This window comes from Saccopteryx bilineata, chromosome 7 (genome assembly GCF_036850765.1).
Source record: "Saccopteryx bilineata isolate mSacBil1 chromosome 7, mSacBil1_pri_phased_curated, whole genome shotgun sequence".
NCBI classification, from domain to species: Eukaryota; Metazoa; Chordata; class Mammalia; order Chiroptera; family Emballonuridae; genus Saccopteryx; species Saccopteryx bilineata.
This window is the reverse complement of record NC_089496.1, coordinates 54,020,233-54,040,612: the sequence shown is the minus strand read 5'-3', so window position 1 is coordinate 54,040,612 and position 20,380 is coordinate 54,020,233. Positions and strand designations below refer to the sequence as shown.

Sequence of the window (20,380 nt, the reverse complement as noted above, 5' to 3'; positions counted from 1 at the left end):
TAGCAGAACATGGCTTTTGTTTTGTTTTTTTTTCTTTTGTGGGGCGGAGGGGATAAAAAAGTTAAGGGCTCAGAGTGGGGAGACTCTAGTACCCTGTTCGCAAAGTGGCCCAGGGGTGACAACGGCTGGCCGTAGGCACCTGTGCCCAGGGTGTGTGTGTGGGGGGGGAGGCTGATGCTTGGAGGCTGTCTCCCGGGAAACTGCTTTCACTGTAGGAGTCATCGGGGAAGCCTGTACCCATAGTAACAGAAAGAGGCCCTGGTAGATTTTGGTTTCTTAGAGCAGTTTTCGGGATGGGCGCACTTCGGCAACCAGGTTCTTTCTGATATTTTGCCCTTGAACAGAGAGTGTGTCCGGGCTTATAAAACAGCCTGGCCCGCCCACACCGCGAACGGCCTGTGATTAGTCACTAGTATAAATATTTTGAAGGCCCGGCAAATGCCACCCAAATTAAAATGAATACGATGACGTCTAGAAGAGAAACCCAGGACAATGGAGAGCCGTGGACGGTTGATTCTCTCCTGCTGTGCGTCAGTCCTACGGGCTGTGCTGCCCGACTGTAGATAGATGGGTGGCTTGTGTCCCCAATGTCCTCATCACCCCCGCCCTCGGTTCTGCTTCCTAATCAGAGCGACTCCGTATGCTGGCACGCGAACACCTACGTCGATGGAGACGGACTGCATTGAAAGCAGGTGAAAAGTCTGAGCACTTTAGAATCAAGGGGAAGGCGAGATTGGGGAGGAGTGCGGATTAGACAGCAAATAGGGAGGGTCAGGGTTCAGGGTTCAGAGGACACAGGGGGCGCACGCCACGTGGGCAGCCCACAGCTGCGTCTGAGTGTCAGGGTTAAGCTGGCGAAGGCGGGACTCAGGGCGACCTGAAGGAGCCAGGGACGCTATGTGGGGACAAAGTACACACTCCGTTATTTAGTGGGTTACTGTCAACTAGATGGACATGTGGAACTAGAGGAATGTTTTCTCAGAAATCTCACTGGGCAGGAAGAGTGGCGCCTGCCCGTGGTCACTCCGAGGCACAGCAGCCTCTGGGAGAGCCACTCCGCGGCCTCCCTTCTTTGCGGGGAGAGAAACCCCGCAGGCACTGCTCAGCACTCTGAAGACAAGGGTGCGAGTCTCACAGAGAAGCTGGGAAGGCCCATCGCCTGCGGGCTGTGCGGAGAACGAAAGCAGAAGCAAATATGGCCTCCTAGTAACAGCTCTTCTGGTGCGGAGCTGTGCCTGTGCCCCCCCAACCCCCCAGCCCGCCCCCACCCCCCGCTCTCCCCGCACCCCCTCCCCCGGGTCAGCGCCCGCTCTGTGCAGCAGCCCGGATGTGGGGAGGGCCACCGGCCTGGCAGGGCAAACTTACGGAACAGAGTCTGAGACTCAGCAGGACAGAGCTGCAGCTTGTGCAAGTCGTTTATGGAATCCACAACGTACAGCTTCCTGTCTCCGGGGATGCCGTGAGGGCCCGCGTCCCGGGAGGAGCCGTTCATGGTCTCCCTGGAAGAAAGCGCGGCCGTCAGACACGCAGCTGGCCTGGGGTGCCCACTTCACCGGAATCACGGTCTCCAGGAAGCTGGGAAAGCTGTATAGACCCCCACACACACACACACACACACACACACACACACACACACACACACACTAATTCCAGCGGAAGGCCGGGAAAAGCTTTGCTTTTCCAGAAGAAAATAGTTTCCTTTGGGGACAACTCTGTCCCTGTCCTTTCTGCTTGGCTCGCCCCGGAGCGCGCGGGAGGCCCGCCCTGGAGAACGGTGCGCGGCCTCGGGGGCCCTGCTGACCCGCAGACGCTCTTCCCCTCCACGGGGCTTCTCCGTTCTACCCACATTCTCCCGGGGCCCCCTTTCTATTTTATAACCGATTTAAAACTATTTCCCTTGTATCCCTCTGTTCCTATTCCGGTGAGACGACTCCAATCCTTTGTGCGGGAAGACTGTGTCTGAACACACAGGAAGAAAGAAACTGAGCTCGGCGGCCTGTGGCCGTCAAGATCCCCTCGGAAGGGGAGACGCTCCCGGTGAACCCTTCTGATCGCGGGAGCCTTTGACCCGGGCCGCCGTCTTCAGGTTCTCCCGCTAGATGGTACGTGAGTCTCTACCCAAAACGTGTTCTGCAGCCACTGGAGGCTGGCGGGGGTCCTCGGGATGAGACTGCAGCGAGCGGAGAGGCTGCAGGAGGAAGCCCACCTCCCCTCCCCTGAGAGTCACGCTGTCCGTCCTCTGTGCACTTGCAGCCTCGTGCACGTCCTTCTTTCCGCGCGGGTAGAATATGTTGTAGCATTTGCCTGCATACGCCCTTGACATCCCCGACAAGCTGAAGACCTGTAGACAGGTTGGCAACCAATCCTGTTCTTCAAATGCCCCCGTGCCAAGTTTAGAAGCCAGTGACTTCTGTTATGCTGCAGCACCTAAAATATTTTATTTAGGATTTTCATCTCACTATTTTTTCAAAGAATTCGAGGTGGGTGAGTAATAAGTACCCTAAGAACAACAAAAACAACGGTAGCAATTCTCCCGTGGTCGCTAGCTGGACTCCAGGAGAGGGAGAGAGGTGGGGAGATTGTGCCAGCACCTGTTTACTCCCTGTTAACATTCTAAAGTTTTCCTTTAATACTCAGCTACAGAGTGGAGAGAGGGAAAGAGAGAGAGAGAGAGAGAGAGAGAGAGAGAGAGAGAGAGTTAGGAGAAACCAAATTCAAAACAGGAAGAAAGAAAAGATGTAAACACCTAGAGAAGATCTGAAAAAGTGTCAGCCGCTTACTAAGGAGCTTTGACGGCTCTCTGACCATTGAAACCCGGCAAACCTGAAGGGTTCCTAAAACCCACGAGTGCTTGTAAAACACATGCTCCCCAAACCCTCGCCAAAACATAAAAACAAACAAACAAACAAAATACAGCGTGTCTGAAAAATCATGGACCAATTAAATTGTTTTTCCCCCAATGTTAAAAATTAAAAAGAGTATGTTTCAGTCATCCTGAAACTTTAATTACCAAGAACACGAGTCTCTGATTGTTTTAGATAAGAGACGACTGAAGCACATTAGAGATGGATATCACTGAGTTCCAAATATAAAATGGACCTCATGGGCATTCCTACGGGAAAGACTTAAAAGTGACCAAAAAAAAAAAAAAAGTAACACCATTCAGAACAAAGGGGCCCTAGAGCTCAGCCGTGTTACAGACAAAACCCAAAAGCACTGACTGACTGATGTCATGGTTACAGATTTCTGAACCGATCTTCCAGAAAGGCTTTCGAGGTTACTGTCTCTTTATACTTGATTATCCGAAATGCTAACACTTGACCGGGAATCAAGTTGGTCTGTGTCACAGTCACAGGACCGTCCCTCCCACGGGCGGCTTCTATTTTCGGCGCGGTGACTCGGAGGCCTGGTTCATTTCTGAATCCCTGACTTGAATGTCCTAGACGAGCCTTTGCTTCCGTTTTAGGAGTGGCACCTCATCCGGAGGCTTAACCGGCGTGAACAGAGCACAGGTGGACCAGCCCTGGAAGCATAACCCCAAACACCGACTGCAGAGCCGTAGAGCTCGCTCGTAAACCCTCCGAGTCATCGGCCTCGCGACCGACTCAAAGGGTGACTCGGCGCCACACCGAACGCCGCCGCAGGGAAGACAGCAGCGTGCAGGGGGCTAGGACGGGCTCGGGCAGAAAGCGCCCGATGTCAACAGGAGCCGTCTCGGGGCGGGGTTCAGTGAGCGGCACCACGCATGCGTGTGGAAAGGAGAGAGCCACCGGAGGCGGCTGGGGCGGGCGTGGGCGGTCCGTGGCCCCCAAGATCCCGCCGGCGAATGGATACGAGAGGCCCTGTAACCAGATCTCACAGCCGTCTGACACCCAGTTCTTGCTCTCTTTGGCATCTCCGGGTGAGGGCGCTTGGGAAGGACCCGCCACGCCAGAGGGCTCCTAAACGCTGCATCCGCTAACTCGACCCTCTTTCCCCACGCCGGGGTGGTGGCACGTCGGTCCGTTTTCAGTAAGACCGGCCACAAAGCAGCATCCTTGTTAGGGAACCCTTTCTCAACCCTTGGGCTGAAACCTGTCAATCATCCCTCTCCTTTTCCTCCCGTTTCAGCCAATGCTCACAGCTCGTCCCTTCCGTCCTTTAGGATCTCACTAACCACCCTCCCAAATAAGTATCCAGACAAGGAAGGGTTGACGGAGGTCGACGGAGGTCGACGAAGAACTGCTCTGCTCTTCCTGTCACCCCGCAGCTCCGTGGTTGCCAAAGCCGGGAAACAGCTCACACGAGCCTTGCTGGCCGTGTTCTCAGGCCGGTTACAAGCGGGCTCCCTGCAAAGCCAACTGGAGGCGGCGTGGAGCGCGCACGGTCACGTGTGCGCTAATCCCGCGGCAGCGTCTGTGCCACGTCACGCTCAGGAAGCCCTCCTCAGAATCAAGTCCGAACCATTCCTCTCTGAAGACGTTAAAAACACAGGGCCCCGTGCAAGACACACCACCCCAGCCTCACGCACCACGATTCAGTCTCGGGAGAGGAATAGCATGCAAATTACTTACAAAAAAACAACCTCAAGCTTTGATTGCTAGGTGGCCAGAAAAGGGAAAAAGAAAAAACAATCAAAGGTTCAGAAGCAGCAACTTCAATAAAACTTTCTAGAAGGCCGGGTGCTTTCCTTGCTCACTTCCACGCCCGGAGCCCCCAGTGAGGTCCGTGAGCCCCGGCGTGAAACCGCGGGTCTATATTTAGTGGTCGTTCAGCCGGGCAGTGGTGTAGAATTCCAAGCGCAGACTGTTTCTCCTGGCCTCTCGGGTGTTTAGGGCACAGATCACTGAAACAAGGCTTGGAAAAGAAAATTAAAAAAAAAAAAATCTAGCACGCCTTTGGGTCCACGGGTAGCTGACAGGGTTCTTGCCGGACTGAATGAAGTTCATGTCCTTATTTGTCCAGGACCATGGAAGCTGACACGGTCCCAGCCATGCTGCGTGGCGTGTTCCCTTAGAAACACATCCGTGACAACGGGCTCGCACGGGGCTGCAGACCAACCAGAAGAGCCCAGGAACCGGGGACAGAGGACGGCCACGACATTCTAGGTAGGAGGGCGGCAAGTCAGAGAGGACTCCTAGGGCTGCGAGCAGCTACAGACACGATGGAGAGGGGGAGATGGCGTGGCTACAGACCCGCTGGCAGGTGGTGGACGCCACCTGTCCCACAGACTTCCTTTCCAAAGGCGTCGCCCCGAGTTCTGATGCAGAGTCCTTGGCTCAGGAATGCCAGCCTTTCCTGACACTGCCCGGTTCCTTCCGGCACGGGTGCTAAGCGGCTCTGCCCCCTGGTGGATGTGGAAGAAGCCGCAGTGAGGAGGACATCAGCAAGCCCACGAACCCGGGGCCCACACTGAGGAGGACCCAGGACCCCGGCAGGGTGCGAAGGGCTGGGGAGGTAAACGAGCCATAGTCCGGAGAGCCCCACCCCCCACTGCCGTGTCCAGCCGGGTGTCTGCCGTCCCTGAAACACACGGCGTGCAGAGGACAAGACGTTTCCTCCATGACACAGCTTTTCCGTCTGTTTTCCGTTCGGACCTCACTCTGCTTTTGGGGAACAGGAGGACATGGCCTTTTCTTAAGCTTCATCGATACCCGAGGACCAGGCACGTCACCTACATGAGGACGTTGTGCCAATGTCTTTACAAAGGACAACATCTGGGAGCTGTGGTTTCCATCACCAAAGCTGCGTTTTAGAAACAGTCAGCAGACTGCCTGGTCGGAGGCCAGCTCTCCTCTGGACAGAACGGCCCCCTTGGGAGGCCTGGGGTTTTGCTGTCTCTCGCCTGTGACCTGAGGAGTCACCCCACCTCAGGGAGGAGCGTGGAGACGGAGCGGTTTCCTCGCACCACAGTCGGAGTTCAGCCAGGTTTTGTACCAGCGAGAGGGGTGGTTTTTCAATAGGTGGTGGTGACCAGTCAGACCTCTGGAGAGCCACTTCCAAGCAAAGCCAAGTAACCTACCTCGTTGGCCTGTTACATGTCCCTGAACGGCCACGGCCAGAAGTGATGGGGGCCCTGGCCAGTGGCGTGGTGGCTAAAAGCACCCTCTCAGACTGCTGCGGGTCACTGGCTTGACCCCAACGTCACAGGTTTGAGCCCCGGTTCAGGGCACACATGAGAAGCAAGTAATGGGTACAGAACTAAGTGGAACAGCCAGTTAATGCTTCTTTCTCTCTCAAATGAGTAAATAATAAAATATTTTAACAAAAAATAAGGGGGGTGGTGCCCATGGTCAAGAACTGAAAAATATTTTTCAGATTCAGATTTTCAGAGCCGAAAGGGCAGCATCTTGCCATTTTAGCATGACTCTAAGAGCAAAAAGAAGGCAGGGAGACAAATCAGAGCCGAGATCGCATCAGCGACGTCCACACCTTACGTGGAAGGGCGGAGCAATGCTTTTAACATTCCAGACTTCCTACCCAGAATTTCACATCGCGAGCCAAGCTGCCTCTCGGACACGGGCCGTCTCAGCATAACTGACCTTGCCTGCACCCACTCCCAGAAGTGACCAGAGGGAGTCTTCTTCCTTAACAAGAAAGACATCGGACACTAAAGACACGGGGTTCCGGGAAATGTGAAATCCAACCCAAGAGAGGAAGACCAGTCCTCCAGTGGTGACGATTTCCCAGCAAACGGCCCCAGACGCGGAGGAGAGGAAAATCAGTCTCACACCGAAACGGAAGTTCTGCTGGGTCGACCATGGGGAGAGCTGTGTCCAGGCTTATTTGGGAGGAACCGGAACTGGCGATGGGTGTATAAAGCCAGGAAGCGAGCGAACTCCAGGACAGAAGTTCGTGTGAGAATGAAAATGGGAGCACAGTCGAGCGTCCAGGGAACCAACACAGTAAGGTGGTCACTATGATGCAAACCACAATGCTGATTTAACATTCCCTCCACTTCCCCCCCCCCAAAAAAATGCGTTGAGAGATAAGATGAAAAGGCAAACATCTTTGCATACTGAACAAAGCTAGCAGAAGTCTAAAAATACACTAGGAAACAGCTGCGGAAGCATCTTCCGTAGAAACCTGAAACCAACTGTCCAGGGAGAACCCAAGGCCGCCCGGCCTCCCGGGATGGGGCAGGACGGAACGGGAGCCGTGTCCCTCAGCCTGCAGCCCTACTGACCTGTGGGCACGCATCACTACAGTAAAAACTCACTTTTCTTTCAAAACAAGCGTATGTGCCCTGGCCAGATAGCTCAGTTGGTTCGAGCATCGTCCTGAAGTGGAGGAGGCCGGTTCAGTCCCCGGTCAGGGCACCGACAGGAACAGGTCAGCGTTCAGCCCCCGGTCAGGGCACCGACGGGAACAGGTCAGTGTCCAGTCCCCGGTCAGGGCACCGACAGGAACAGGTCAGTGTCCAGTCCCCTGGTCAGGGCACCGACAGGAACAGGTCAGTGTTCAGCCCCCGGTCAGGGCACCTACAGGAACAGGTCAGTGTTCAGCCCCCGGTCAGGGCACCGACGGGAACAGGTCAGTGTTCAGCCCCTGGTCAGGGCACCGACAGGAACAGGTCAGTGTTCAGCCCCCGGTCAGGGCACCTACAGGAACAGGTCAGTGTTCAGCCCCCGGTCAGGGCACCGACGGGAACAGGTCAGCGTTCAGCCCCCGGTCAGGGCACTGACGGGAACAGGTCAGCGTTCAGCCCCCGGTCAGGGCACCGACGGGAACAGGTCAGCGTTCAGCCCCCGGTCAGGGCACCTACAGGAACAGGTCAGCGTTCAGCCCCCGGTCAGGGCACCTACAGGAACAGGTCAGCGTTCAGCCCCCGGTCAGGGCACCGACGGGAACAGGTCAGCGTTCAGCCCCCGGTCAGGGCACCGACGGGAACAGGTCAGCGTTCAGCCCCCGGTCAGGGCACCGACAGGAACAGGTCAGTGTTCAGCCCCCGGTCAGGGCACCAATAGGAACAGATCAGTGTTTCTGTCGCTTTCCTTTCCTTCCTCTTTAAAATCAGTAAAAAAATAAACATCTGGTAAGGTTGACTATATCTTTAAAAAAAAAGCACATGTGGAATTAAAAATTGAGGGACAAAGCACTACCTGCAACCCTTCCCTGGCTCTAATCTACTGGGGGTGCTGTGGGGAGAAGCAGAAACCCACAGATGCCGCCTCTGTTTCCCACTCACTGTCTCCGAGGGGTGCCCCCCCCCCCGACAGGCCCCAGAGCACAGCTACGCCACGGGCCAGCCAGTAGCCAGTCCTTCTTTGACCAGGAGTTGGGGATGTGGGAGGGGACACACATTTGGAAAATACCATCAGTGGTTTGGGGACTTCTCCGGCGTAGACTGTCATGCCTTGGGCCGCTGGTCACTGTTTTCCGTACTGATACGGAAGTGCCACTAGGAATTCTCAACCGTAGACGCTGCTTGTGCAGCATCACGTAAGAGTTCAATAGCAAAGCCTAATGCCTGTCAAAATGCTACAACATTCCACAAAGTGAAGGGTCACCTCATGGACAACCAGGCAGCAAGTGTCCTAGACGTCCCCACTGGAGCCCAGTGACACAGTGCTGTGCTCTCATCTGTTTCCACGTGTCCCTCCCTCCCTACCCGACATCCTCAGTTTGAGTTCTGTACACCTCACACCCACGTAACGTTTCTTCTATTAGAAAAGAGACACTTAAAACAACACTTTTAGTGTGAAAAGATCTTTATTTCAAAATAAACAGCACAGGTCTTACACAACAGATGGTTAGTGTCCCCGCCCTCAGAGGTCGAGTCAGCAGTCTCTCCGGCATGTCCTCGAACTCCCCTGGCCAGCTGGCCGCCTGAGGGCGCCGCTGAGGGGCTCCCGGGGTGACCTCCCCTTCCTGATCTCCGTGACCAAAGTCAGTCCTCAGGCTCCGTGTGCAAGTGGAAACAGCAGCTTCTCTACAACTAGCTCCCAAAGCTGTACCCAGAACTCCTATGTCTAGGCTCTCAGATTCCTGTAAGAGCCCTAGCGTTGCACCAATTATCTGACAATCACTCTGTAGTTCATCTTGGCTAATAGTTTTCTTATCATGAAATACCGTATTTCTGCTCTGTTCATAAATAGAAAAAGGATCAAACATTACAAACACTTTATTCAGTTTATGATGATATTTACAGACTACTATACATTAAATTATAAGCAATATAACCCCTGCTATAAATGCTACCTATGTCGGCCCAAGATAAAAACTGTCTATAGAGTTTAAATACATCAGAAATGACAAACAAAAAAATTTGGGAATTAGAAAGTGGTCTTCAACAAATGCTGAAAACCTAAAAGAATTCTCCAACATCTGCTCTCTTGTCACGACATTTGCTCCGAGCTTTCGTCCGCGCTTTGAAGGCCGCAGAGTTATATAAATGCTGAAACGGAGAGAAAGGAGACAGGCTGACCCACCGGGGCTTAGAGACAGTCTCACAAAACTTAATAAATGACAAAAAATCATGAAGGAGAGAAATAAACTAATTTGATTCTATAAATATTTTATGTGTTTATAAAACATACAAAAAGAACCCAGGGGAAATGAACACATGTTCTAGTTCAGGCTAACTGTACTAAAACCCTCCCAGTGGGGTCGGGGTGGGAGTGTGTCACCACTGAATCCGACCAGGGAGAAGTCACATTAGCTAACGGGAAAAGGATTCCCAACCATGCTGTCAATAACAAAAAAATACCAAGTTCTATGATGTGGTCATAAAATAATTAAATTTAAAATTCCATAAAAATAGACTTAAGCCCACCTACCAGGAGGGCTAATTTAAAACAAACACAGAAAAGAGGGGAAGAAGCCATGTCAGGAAGGGTGCAGAAATGGGGCCCTCGCACGCTGCTGGTGGGAACGTAAAAGGCTGCAGCCGCTTAGAAAAGTGGGGTGATTTCTTAAAAAGTAACTAAAGAATCACCGTGTGACCTGGCAATTCCACTCCTAAGCACACACCTGAAGACACAGAAAGCAGATACTCTTAACAGAAAGCTGGTACACAGTTATCTGGTACCAGAGGAGCCCTTGTCCATGTTTACTCTTAAACGTAACAACTCCATAGAATAAAAGAAAAGAGACTGTGGGGACAACTCCCGTGAAGGTGACAGGGCACGGGCAGTGTGGCTTTGAGCCCGCACCCTCAGCGCAGCAAAGCACCCGCCTCTAGCCTCACTGTCCGGGGTCTGCGTCCTGGGGACAAGCCCCAGGCAGAGCAAGTGCCGGCCACTGCAGCCACCGTGCTGGCTGTGCTCGGCTTTGGGACACTCGGGTCCGCCAGAGACCAAACAATGAAACCCACCCTTTCGAAACGAGAGATCTTCATCGTTTTCAGGGCCGCAGCGTCCAGCATCACCGGGGGTCCCAGTTCAAACACGTTGCGAAGGAACTCGTTTGACTTTGGGGAAGAAACGGGGGAAAGGCTCAGTTAATTAAACATCGGCCGTTTTACTTCCCAAGGGGAAGTCCTGGGACAGACGTGACGAGCGGCATGGAAATAGGAGCCCAGGTCCCTGTTCTGTTCCTCATTAGGAGACCCCTGTTCCCACACAAAGGGCGGACCCGTGCCCTGCCGGACGGTCACCACACAGAACCAAGAGGAGCCGCGGGCTGGCCTCCTGCCCCCTGCAGAGCAGCGGACAGTCTGACTCAGGTTCAGGGCTCTGTCTACACAGCCAGCCACACAGCCCACGGGGCCACAGCCACAGCGCTCCCCACCTCCTCCCCCCTGCAGAGCAGCGGACTGTCTGCATCAGGCTCAGGGCACTGTCTACACCAGGGGTCCCCAAACTACGGCCCCGAGGCCATTTATCCGCCCCCACCGCACTTCCAGAAGGGGCACCTCTTTCACTGGTGGTCAGTGAGAGGAGCATAGTTCCCATCGAACTACTGGTCAGTTCGTTGATTTAAATTTACTTGTTCTTTATTTTAAATATTGTATTTGTTCTCGTTTTGTTTTTTTACTTTAAAATAAGATATGTGCAGTGTGCATAGGGATTTGTTTATAGTTTTTTTAATAGTCCGGCCCTCCAACGGTCTGAGGGACCATGAACTGGCCCCCTGTGTAAAAAGTTTGGGGACCTCTGGTCTACACACCGCACAGCCCACGGGACCACAGCGATAGCGCTCCCTGCCTCCACTCACCTGCAGGTGGTACTGCATGCCCGAGCCCAGGACCTCCTTAAACATGTCATACGTATGCTTTTTGACCCAGCAATCGATATACATGCGCTCAGGACCAAATTTAACAGTTTCCGCTGGAAAATCCCGTTCCTAGGCAACAGAGAAACCAAAATTATAAGAGGAAATAAAAGGCTGAAGACATCCCACATTCACGAGTTCTAGGCAGAGACAGGCGTGCTGAGGTCAGCGACGCCCCGCCCTGCGGCGAGAGGACTCGGGAGCCCCACCCAGGTGCCAGCAGGTACAATCCCTCCAGTTGAGGGAGTGGGAGGCACAGCTCTCTGGAGAAATATTCAGGACAAAACCACATTGTTGTGAAAGTTTTTGAATTCAACAGCACTCAACAAACTTGAAGAAAAAGTCAAGTGCCTGTACTGGCCTAGAATTGAGGGGTGGGGGGGGAGAGAAGGCTCCCGGCCCTGACACGCCAAAAAGAGGCCCCGAGCCCACGGCGGAACCGAGGGGACGCGGAGGGAACGCGGGATCTGAGGACGTGCAGACAGACGCGCTTGGTGGGCGGACCCACGAGGCTCAGGGTCTGGGAGTGGACTCACTACACTGAGAAGCAACGCCCAGCTTAGGAGTTCAGATCTGGAGCCATGTGACCAGGAGACAATTGCTAAAGTGTAACCATGGCAACAAAGGTCAATGAACACACACCCTGAAGCTCCTGCAGCCGGAGACTTGTCCATGTTGGCGACAGGCCCCAGGCTGCCCCTTTCCCTGAGGAGTCAGGAGCATGGGAGAGGAACAGGGGAGAGAGAGCCCATCACCCCAGGGACAGAGAGAAAGGCGCTGGAACTCCATGGGGCAGGACCACCCTCCCCCACGCTGACCTGAGCCCCCTTCCCCCCCCCCCCAGCAAAGACAGTGCAGCAGAAACCTGAACTCCAGACTCCACGGAGGTGCCACTCAGTGGACTAGGGCTGCCCACCCCCCACCCCAAACCGGGGATTCCACCCACACGGGCAAAGAGGTGGGCGCATGAAGTCTGGAAGCCCGGTCAGCCCCTGGTCGGCTGCAGCAGCTCAGAAACAAAACAACACACCAGCAGGACTCTGCTCTCAGCCCCACTCGAGAACGCAGAGACGCAGGTCAGACCTCCACGGACCCTCTGCGTCCTGACGCACTCCTCCCCAAATCAGACCCTCCCAGCCAGTTCTCGGCTAATCTCGACCCTCCAGCACTGCAGACTCCCAACACTTCATCTCAGACGCCCCTTCTCAGGGCTCCTGCTCCCACAGTCTCCTCTCCCTGCCCATTACAACCGCGTGGAGACGGTCTCCCCGTCACCCCCACCGTGTCGCTCTGCTGGGGCTGCTCTTCTCAAGGTTACCAGTGACCTCCTCCCTTTCCGCTCCCTCCCACTGGAGGGTCTGCAGCGTCTGGCTCTATGGAACAAAGCCACGGGGCGCAAAGAGGGCTTCCGTGGGGAGCAGGGGCTGAAGGGGCGCACGGGGCTGGAAGAGCTGGTGTCCCTGAGGTCTCGTGCACGTCACCGTCAGGAGAAACAGTCCACGGGCTACAGCGGCCGGGGCTGCGGGGCTTGTCAGGTCCTGCCGACCCTTAAAACCTACTACCCAGAGAAAACGCATCGAGACAGGAAGTCTGAAGTCAGGGTAGTTAGTTCACAAAATCTAGGCCATAGCTCTTGTTCCCATAGTTACTGACTTTCTTAGCTATAAACTATTCCCGTATTTATACCGTTCGGTTTCTCTGTAGCAACAGGACTCAGTCACGGGAACAGTTTAGATACTTAGGAACACGGCAACCTTGACTTGGGGACACCGCCACGCTGTGTAGAGGCAGCATTGGTTCCCGACAGGGGTGTCTGTACAAGTTCCCTCCCGAGATGGTAAAACCCAGATGAGGAAACGACTACTGTAATGTAATTAGTCAGCACCAACCCCACTTCAGATCCCAGAGGAGCTCTATCCTCGCTGAAGCCCTAGGTGTACGTTCAACACAGATGCCGCCGGAGACAGCAGTGAGCAGGCAGCCGTGCGGCTCTCGGCTTGAGCTGCGCTCCCGCAGCGCATGCGCGTCCAGCGGCTCTCGGCTCGTGCTGCGCTCCCGCAGCGCATGCGCGTCAGCGGCTCTCAGCCAGTGCTGGGCTCCTGCAGCGCACGCGCGCCGGGTTGGGTGAGTCTTCGCTGACCGACTTATTGATAGAACGGTCCTCTGTGTCTAAGGCATATTTTTACCTGGTCGCACTCAGAGAACACTGCCAAAGACTGTGGTCCCCAGTGAGACCGCCCCTGTCCTACGCCGGCCCCGTTCACTGGGCGTTCCAGTCCCTAACGGACGGACGGCGTCCACATCCATGTCGTCGCCAGGTGGCCTGAGCAGGCTGGAGGACCACAGAAGGGGCTCCCACATCACATAAGGATTTCGAGTGATCCCATTAAAACGCTGGATTTCCTTTCAGCTCTTACTACCTTTAAGGTACGGAGGGGCATTCACACAGAACCCTGTGCTAAGTGTAGGTGCTGAGCACCACTGCTTACCTGACGGCCAAGTACAAAGTCAAGTCCATTTCTACCACTATGCAAGTTTTTAATTTCTTAAACCTAATAGAGTATTTTTATACTTCAGAAATAAATTTCCTTTGTTGAAAAACCAGAAGACTTTGTTTCCGTTGTTAAAAACCAGCTCGGTACTAAAGCGGGAGAACTGCTTTGGGCGGAGGTGGAGTTCCGTGGACAACTCGAGCCGGCTGTCCGGTCCGGCCTGGCCACTGACTGCCAGGCGAGTGGCGTGGGCGCGGGGCTCACCTCCACGGCCCTGAGGATGTCCCGGAACACGGAGCGCTGCTTCCTCTTGTCCACCTTGGCCCGGTGCTTGTTCCCGTCGGTGGCCAGGGCCCTGAGCATCTGGGTCAGAGACTCCATGTCTTCGTACAGAAAGTCCTGGAGGGAGAAACAGGAGGTTTGGTTTGTCACCGGGTTCTCCCCGCCCATCACCTCTTCAGAGCGAGTGCCGACGGTCCCCTTGGAAAACACCTGGCAACGCTGCACCGAGCGACCGAGACTTCCAGCTGTTTTGTTCTATTTTTAAATTTATTGGTTGATTCAGAGAGAGAGGTATGTGCCGTGACCAGGGATCAAACCCACAAGCCTGGTGTACTGGGACGATGCTCTACTGACTGGGCTACCCAGCCAGGGTTGGGCTGTCTTAATCACCTTGGCACACAGACACAATTTTTACTAACGTGCCAAAATTTAACACAGAAATCCTGACTATAAGACAATATACCACCACTGAACAGACAATCCCCTTCCAAGCATATCCAGGTGCATTCAACAAATATTTACTATATGCCTCCGACAGTCAAGACGTTACCAGGACCTCGAGGTCAGTAGGAGTCAGATCCGCCTGTATCAGTACACTGTCTATCCTCCGGCTTCTGGTCTCCAAGGCACATTCCCAGAATTCCAAATATTCCAACTCCAAAAGTGCAAGCTGCCAGCAATGCTTTTTAATACCTAAGTGACAATGTACTGGCCATATTTCAAATAGACAGTACAGTGCTTATGTCATGTGCATAACTCAAGGGATTACATTGTCTAAGGTAAGAAGGTATTTTAATCCCACTTGGAGGGAAGCTACAAAATGATTACTTGTTACCATTTTGGGTTGGCTAGGGCTTTCCTTGTAACAGTTTCAGTGGCTATACTGTTACGAAGTCTCAAGTCTCTTTATTTGGGTGTTTTTATTCCCTAATTATAGTTTATAACCACATTAAAAACTGTTAAGATGATTCAAAGTTATGTAGCTGACCAAAACTAGAGAAGACACTATGGAAGACAGACGGTTAGCAATCTCCAGCCCTTGTTATTAATGCCAGTTTAGCTTTTTTTTTTTTTTTTTTTTTGCATTACTAATAATAACCATTTAACTCAGTCCATTAAAATAAGCAGCTCTTAACTGGGTATTTAAGTTGTATTTATAACCGTTTTTCCTCAAAAAGTATAAACGTATTTCCTTTAATATCAAAAATGAAAAATTATTATACCAGTAGAAAATAAGCTTGAAAATATACTATTCTAACTTTTAAGCATATAAATATTTCTTATTGTTGATACTTGAGAGATTGAATATTATCCACTATTCTAACAAATGTTTTCTTCAAATGTTCCAGTTCAATCCCCTTTGTCCACGTCTGCTGGAGACAACACCCATTAAGATTTGTGTCTAGAAAAGCCATCACCAAGCTGGTGAGGTTTTAAAACAGATCAAAGTCGTATCGCTCTGTGTATTTAAATCCCAGTAACTCTGAGCCATCCCAGTGAGATGGGAACCGCGTCACTTGTAGGAATAAGTACGGTCAGGCAGAGGCGTTTGGCTACTTTTTTTTTTTCTAGTATTCTCAAAACAATGTATGGAAGACTTAAAAATATATGTGGAAGAATAAATAAAAAGTTGACACAACTATGCCTTCCTTAATTTGTTCTAAGAATTTGGGACCACCAGCTGTGGTCTCAACAGCCGTCCCTCCCAGGGGACACTCTGCCACATCTGCAGGTATTTTTGGTGGTCAAGCTGGAAGAGAAGGTGCTACTGGCACCGAGGCGAAGGCCACTGCCAGAAACCTTGCCATTCCTGCGCTGGCCCCTTCACCCACAAAACTGCCCCTTGCGATCGAGTGACAGGGACAAGGCTGACAGGCCCGCTGCCTGAGCTCAGCCATTGATCAAACTGCGTCTAGTTTACTGTCTGAATCTTTGCGGTCAATATGGCATCAACTGGAAAAACATGTTAAATAGTGTAGGGAAGTGTCTCTATATAAAATGCTTGTGTGTGAAAAAGTAACAAAATGCAGACTGTAACCAAATAGTCCATAAATAGCACACAGAGCCAACACTGGAGTTCAGGATAGCTATCCAGGAAACCACACTCAGGAGCAAAGGAAGACTGGGCTCCCGCAGGCAGGAGCACAGACAGAGAGAGCACTGTCATGATCACACAACAGGCACGTGTCAGTCCGTCTGTCCCTCCTGCAGCGTTTCCTGTCGGGTGAGGTGGGGGTGGGACGGGGAGGCTGGAGAATACTGTCCTTTGGCCCATTCTCCAGAGTCGGCACATCAGAGGACCCTGAGTCGGCACATCACAGGACCCCGAGACCGGCACATCACAGGACCCCGAGACCGGCAGCTCTGCCCACTGGGCAGTGTTTGTCCTGCTTTCCTTTACGGCAGAAGCTTCTAGAAGGCACGGACAGCTAGGCTGCTGCAGAGAGGGGTCAGAAACCCCCAGCTCGGCCAACCAGCACCTCTGGGCACCTGCTGTGCTCTCAGCAACCCCACGATCAAGTTCCTGGATTTCCTCACGTTAAAGATGAGGGGCACGGCGCATGGAGAGGCAGCCCAGCACCACCAGCCAGGGCCAAGAGAACGGAGCAGGCAGCTCGGCCCAGCGGGCACTGCCCACCCCAACCCACGGGGCCACACGGGTCACACGGCAGACGCGCACAGGACATGAGAGCGGTCCTTGGGTCAATGCTGAGCAAACAGCTGCCACTAACATTTCACTAACTCATTCCTGAACACCCAACGTGCAGGTCGGCTCTTCAGAAGCCCGAGTCTCTCCCGCAGAACCCCCCACACCGCACACACTGCCGGGGTCCCTGGTTAATGATGTCACAAGGCAGGCAGGCAGCAAATCTCCGAGCGAGGCAATGCCGCGCATTCGCGACATGGACCCTAATTTAAATCAACCCATGCTTTCACCACACTTGGCTTACTTCCTGAACACTCTAACTACCCTGCCTCCACCCACGCGCGCCCTCCACTGCCTACCTCCTTAACGAAGATGCCACCCGGACCCGTTCCAGTTCATCTTTGTCCTCCACAAGCTGAGACCCAAGGACACCCCGGCTCTCTCACGATTTGTTAAGCCAGGGAACACAAGATCCCTAAGTTGTGATAGATTATGTTTACACACACAAATTCAATGTGTATAATTTAATTTGCCTCAATTTTTCACTTTTAAGACACATTTCAAGGGGAAAATAAATGACCATTTCTAGCCAGTAGAGGCACACAGGTTAAACACTGGGACACCTGCTTCCTGTGACTGAGGTCAAGGGACCATTCATCAGCTCAACAAAATTCCAGTGACTGCTAACCTTGAGTCCAAGTGCTCACATAAAGCAGATCACTATCAACCTAATTTTTATTCCTACCTGCTATCCCGAAGGAAGAGAGGGAGGGAGTTGCCAGGATAGAAATTTTAAGAGCCCAAACAGGCTCCTTTTTATGACACAGGCCTAGAACAGAATGTGCAGGACAAAGGCAACACAGACATGTGCTAATCCTCACTGAAATTATTCACTGATTTAAATCACCTAACTACCCAAGTTTCATTCTGATTGACAGCAGTCTTTCTCCTTAAATTAAAAAGCGCCTAGCCTAACCAGGTGCCAGGTGGTGGTGCAGTGGCTAGTGTCGGACTGGGACGCAGAGGACCCAGATTTGAGATTCCGAGGTTGCCAGTTTGAACATGGGCTCATCTGGTTTGAGCAAGGGGTCACTCGCTCTGCTGTAGCCTCACGGTCAAGGCACATATGAGAAAGGAATCAATGAACAACTAAGATGCCACAACAAAAAATTGATACTTCTTATCTCTCTCCCTTCCTGTCTGTCTGTCTCTCTTTCTGAGTCTCTGTCAAAAAAAAAAAGGGGGCCTACTAAGTAACACAAGATTCACAATAGAGGCCACAATCAGGGTGACCAAATGTCCCATTTGCATAAGATGAAGGGTTTCCTAGAACACAGGATTTTCCAGATCTCTCCCAGGACAGTGGGTCGCCTATCACAGACACAACACCCCCGAGAGCCAAATGACGTGATGGACACCCGTGAGTGGACACGGGTGGGGGACTGCAAAGCACAGGCCCAGTCTAAAGGGCCACGACTGGTTCCGTCTTTGGCTTAAAGGTTAAACAGCAGTGACTGGCCTCACCTGATCAGACCTACACTGACTGAACACACCCTCAATCCTAATGCCTGCTATGAGGCAGCCGTGCCTGCTTGACCTCACTGTGGCCCGGGTGTGAGCGCCTGTGTGACCTCGCTGTGGCCCGGGCGTGAGCGGCTGTGTGACCTCACTGTGGCCCGGGTGTGAGCGCCTGTGTGACCTCGCTGTGGCCCGGGCGTGAGCGGCTGTGTGACCTCACTGTGGCCCGGGTGTGAGCGCCTGTGTGACCTCGCTGTGGCCCGGGTGTGAGCGGCTGTGTGACCTCACTGTGGCCCGGGTGTGAGCGCCTGTGTGACCTCGCTGTGGCCCGGGCGTGAGCGGCTGTGTGACCTCGCTGTGGCCCGGGTGTGAGCGCCTGTGTGACCTCGCTGTGGCCCGGGTGTGAGCGGCTGTGTGACCTCGCTGTGGCCCGGGTGTGAGCGCCTGTGTGACCTCGCTGTGGCCCGGGTGTGAGCGGCTGTGTGACCTCACTGTGGCCCGGGTGTGAGCGGCTGTGTGACCTCGCTGTGGCCCGGGTGTGAGCGGCTGTGTGACCTCGCTGTGGCCCGGGCGTGAGCGCCTGTGTGACCTCGCTGTGGCCCAGGTGTGTGAGCGGCTGTGTGACCTCGCTGTGGCCCGGGTGTGAGCGCCTGTGTGACCTCGCTGTGGCCCAGGTGTGTGAGCGGCTGTGTGACCTCCCTCCCTGTGGCCCGGGTGTGAGCGCCTGTGTGACCTCGCTGTGGCCCGGGTGTGAGCGGCTGTGTGACCTCGCTGTGGCCCGGGCGTGAGCGGCTGTGTGACCTCGCTGTGGCCCGGGTGTGAGCGCCTGTGTGACCTCGCTGTGGCCCGGGTGTGAGCGGCTGTGTGACCTCACTGTGGCCCGGGTGTGAGCGCCTGTGTGACCTCGCTGTGGCCCGGGTGTGAGCGCCTGTGTGACCTCGCTGTGGCCCGGGTGTGAGCGGCTGTGTGACCTCACTGTGGCCCGGGTGTGAGCGCCTGTGTGACCTCGCTGTGGCCCGGGTGTGAGCGGCTGTGTGACCTCACTGTGGCCCGGGTGTGAGCGCCTGTGTGACCTCGCTGTGGCCCGGGTGTGAGCGGCTGTGTGACCTCGCTGTGGCCCGGGCGTGAGCGCCTGTGTGACCTCGCTGTGGCCCAGGTGTGTGAGCGGCTGTGTGACCTCGCTGTGGCCCGGGTGTGAGCGCCTGTGTGACCTCGCTGTGGCCCAGGTGTGTGAGCGGCTGTGTGACCTCCCTCCCTGTGGCCCGGGTGTGAGCGCCTGTGTGACCTCGCTGTGGCCCGGGTGTGAGCGGCTGTGTGACCTCGCTGTGGCCCGGGCGTGAGCGGCTGTGTGACCTCGCTGTGGCCCAGGTGTGTGAGCGGCTGTGTGACCTCGCTGTGGCCCGGGTGTGAGCGCCTGTGTGACCTCGCTGTGGCCCAGGTGTGTGAGCGGCTGTGTGACCTCCCTCCCTGTGGCCCGGGTGTGAGCGCCTGTGTGACCTCGCTGTGGCCCGGGTGTGAGCGGCTGTGTGACCTCGCTGTGGCCCGGGCGTGAGCGGCTGTGTGACCTCGCTGTGGCCCGGGTGTGAGCGCCTGTGTGACCTCGCTGTGGCCCAGGTGTGTGAGCGGCTGTGTGACCTCGCTGTGGCCCAGGTGTGAGCGCCTGTGTGACCTCGCTGTGGCCCAGGTGTGTGAGCGGCTGTGTGACCTCCCTCCCTGTGGCCCGGGTGTGAGCGCCTGTGTGACCTCGCTGTGGCCCGGGTGTGAGCGGCTGTGTGACCTCGCTGTGGCCCGGGCGTGAGCGGCTGTGTGACCTCACTGTGGCCCGGGCGTGAGCGCCTGTGTGACCTCGCTGTGGCCCGGGCGTGAGCGGCTGTGTGACCTCGCTGTGGCCCGGGCGTGAGCGGCTGTGTGACCTCGCTGTGGCCCGGGTGTGAGCGCCTGTGTGACCTCGCTGTGGCCCGGGCGTGAGCGGCTGTGTGACCTCGCTGTGGCCCGGGTGTGAGCGGCTGTGTGACCTCGCTGTGGCCCGGGTGTGAGCGCCTGTGTGACCTCGCTGTGGCCCGGGCGTGAGCGGCTGTGTGACCTCGCTGTGGCCCGGGTGTGAGCGGCTGTGTGACCTCGCTGTGGCCCAGGTGTGTGAGCGGCTGTGTGACCTCGCTTGCTGTGGCCCGGGTGTGACCGGCCGTGTGACCTCGCTGTGGCCCGGGTGTGAGCGCCTGTGTGACCTCGCTGTGGCCCGGGTGTGAGC

General features: G+C 54.7%; 2 protein-coding genes across 4 annotated transcripts in view; both read right to left on the bottom strand.

Moving 5' to 3' along the window:
* LSMEM1 (leucine rich single-pass membrane protein 1) overlaps positions 1-5,359 on the bottom strand; it is a 9,923-nt gene extending 4,564 nt beyond the window's left edge. Inside the window, exons 1-2 of one of the 2 annotated variants that reach the window (XM_066239038.1) lie at positions 4,554-5,359; positions 1,366-1,499 (exon numbers count right to left, since the gene is read on the bottom strand). In XM_066239038.1, the coding sequence (XP_066095135.1) occupies positions 1,366-1,492 (127 nt within the window). In that variant the 5' untranslated portion in view covers positions 1,493-1,499; positions 4,554-5,359. Of the gene's footprint in view, positions 1-1,365; positions 1,500-3,010; positions 3,132-4,553 lie in introns of those variants that run through there. The other variant, XM_066239037.1, reaches the window with a different exon arrangement.
* Positions 5,360-8,672: 3,313 nt separating this feature from the next.
* The window catches only part of IFRD1 (interferon related developmental regulator 1), a 37,919-nt gene continuing 26,211 nt past the window's right edge, over positions 8,673-20,380 (bottom strand). For both annotated transcript variants that reach the window (XM_066238347.1, XM_066238346.1), the window contains exons 9-12: positions 13,950-14,084; positions 11,137-11,265; positions 10,295-10,390; positions 8,673-9,376 (exon numbers count right to left, since the gene is read on the bottom strand). In XM_066238347.1, the coding sequence (XP_066094444.1) occupies positions 9,287-9,376; positions 10,295-10,390; positions 11,137-11,265; positions 13,950-14,084 (450 nt within the window). In that variant the 3' untranslated portion in view covers positions 8,673-9,286. The remainder of the gene's footprint in view (positions 9,377-10,294; positions 10,391-11,136; positions 11,266-13,949; positions 14,085-20,380) is intronic.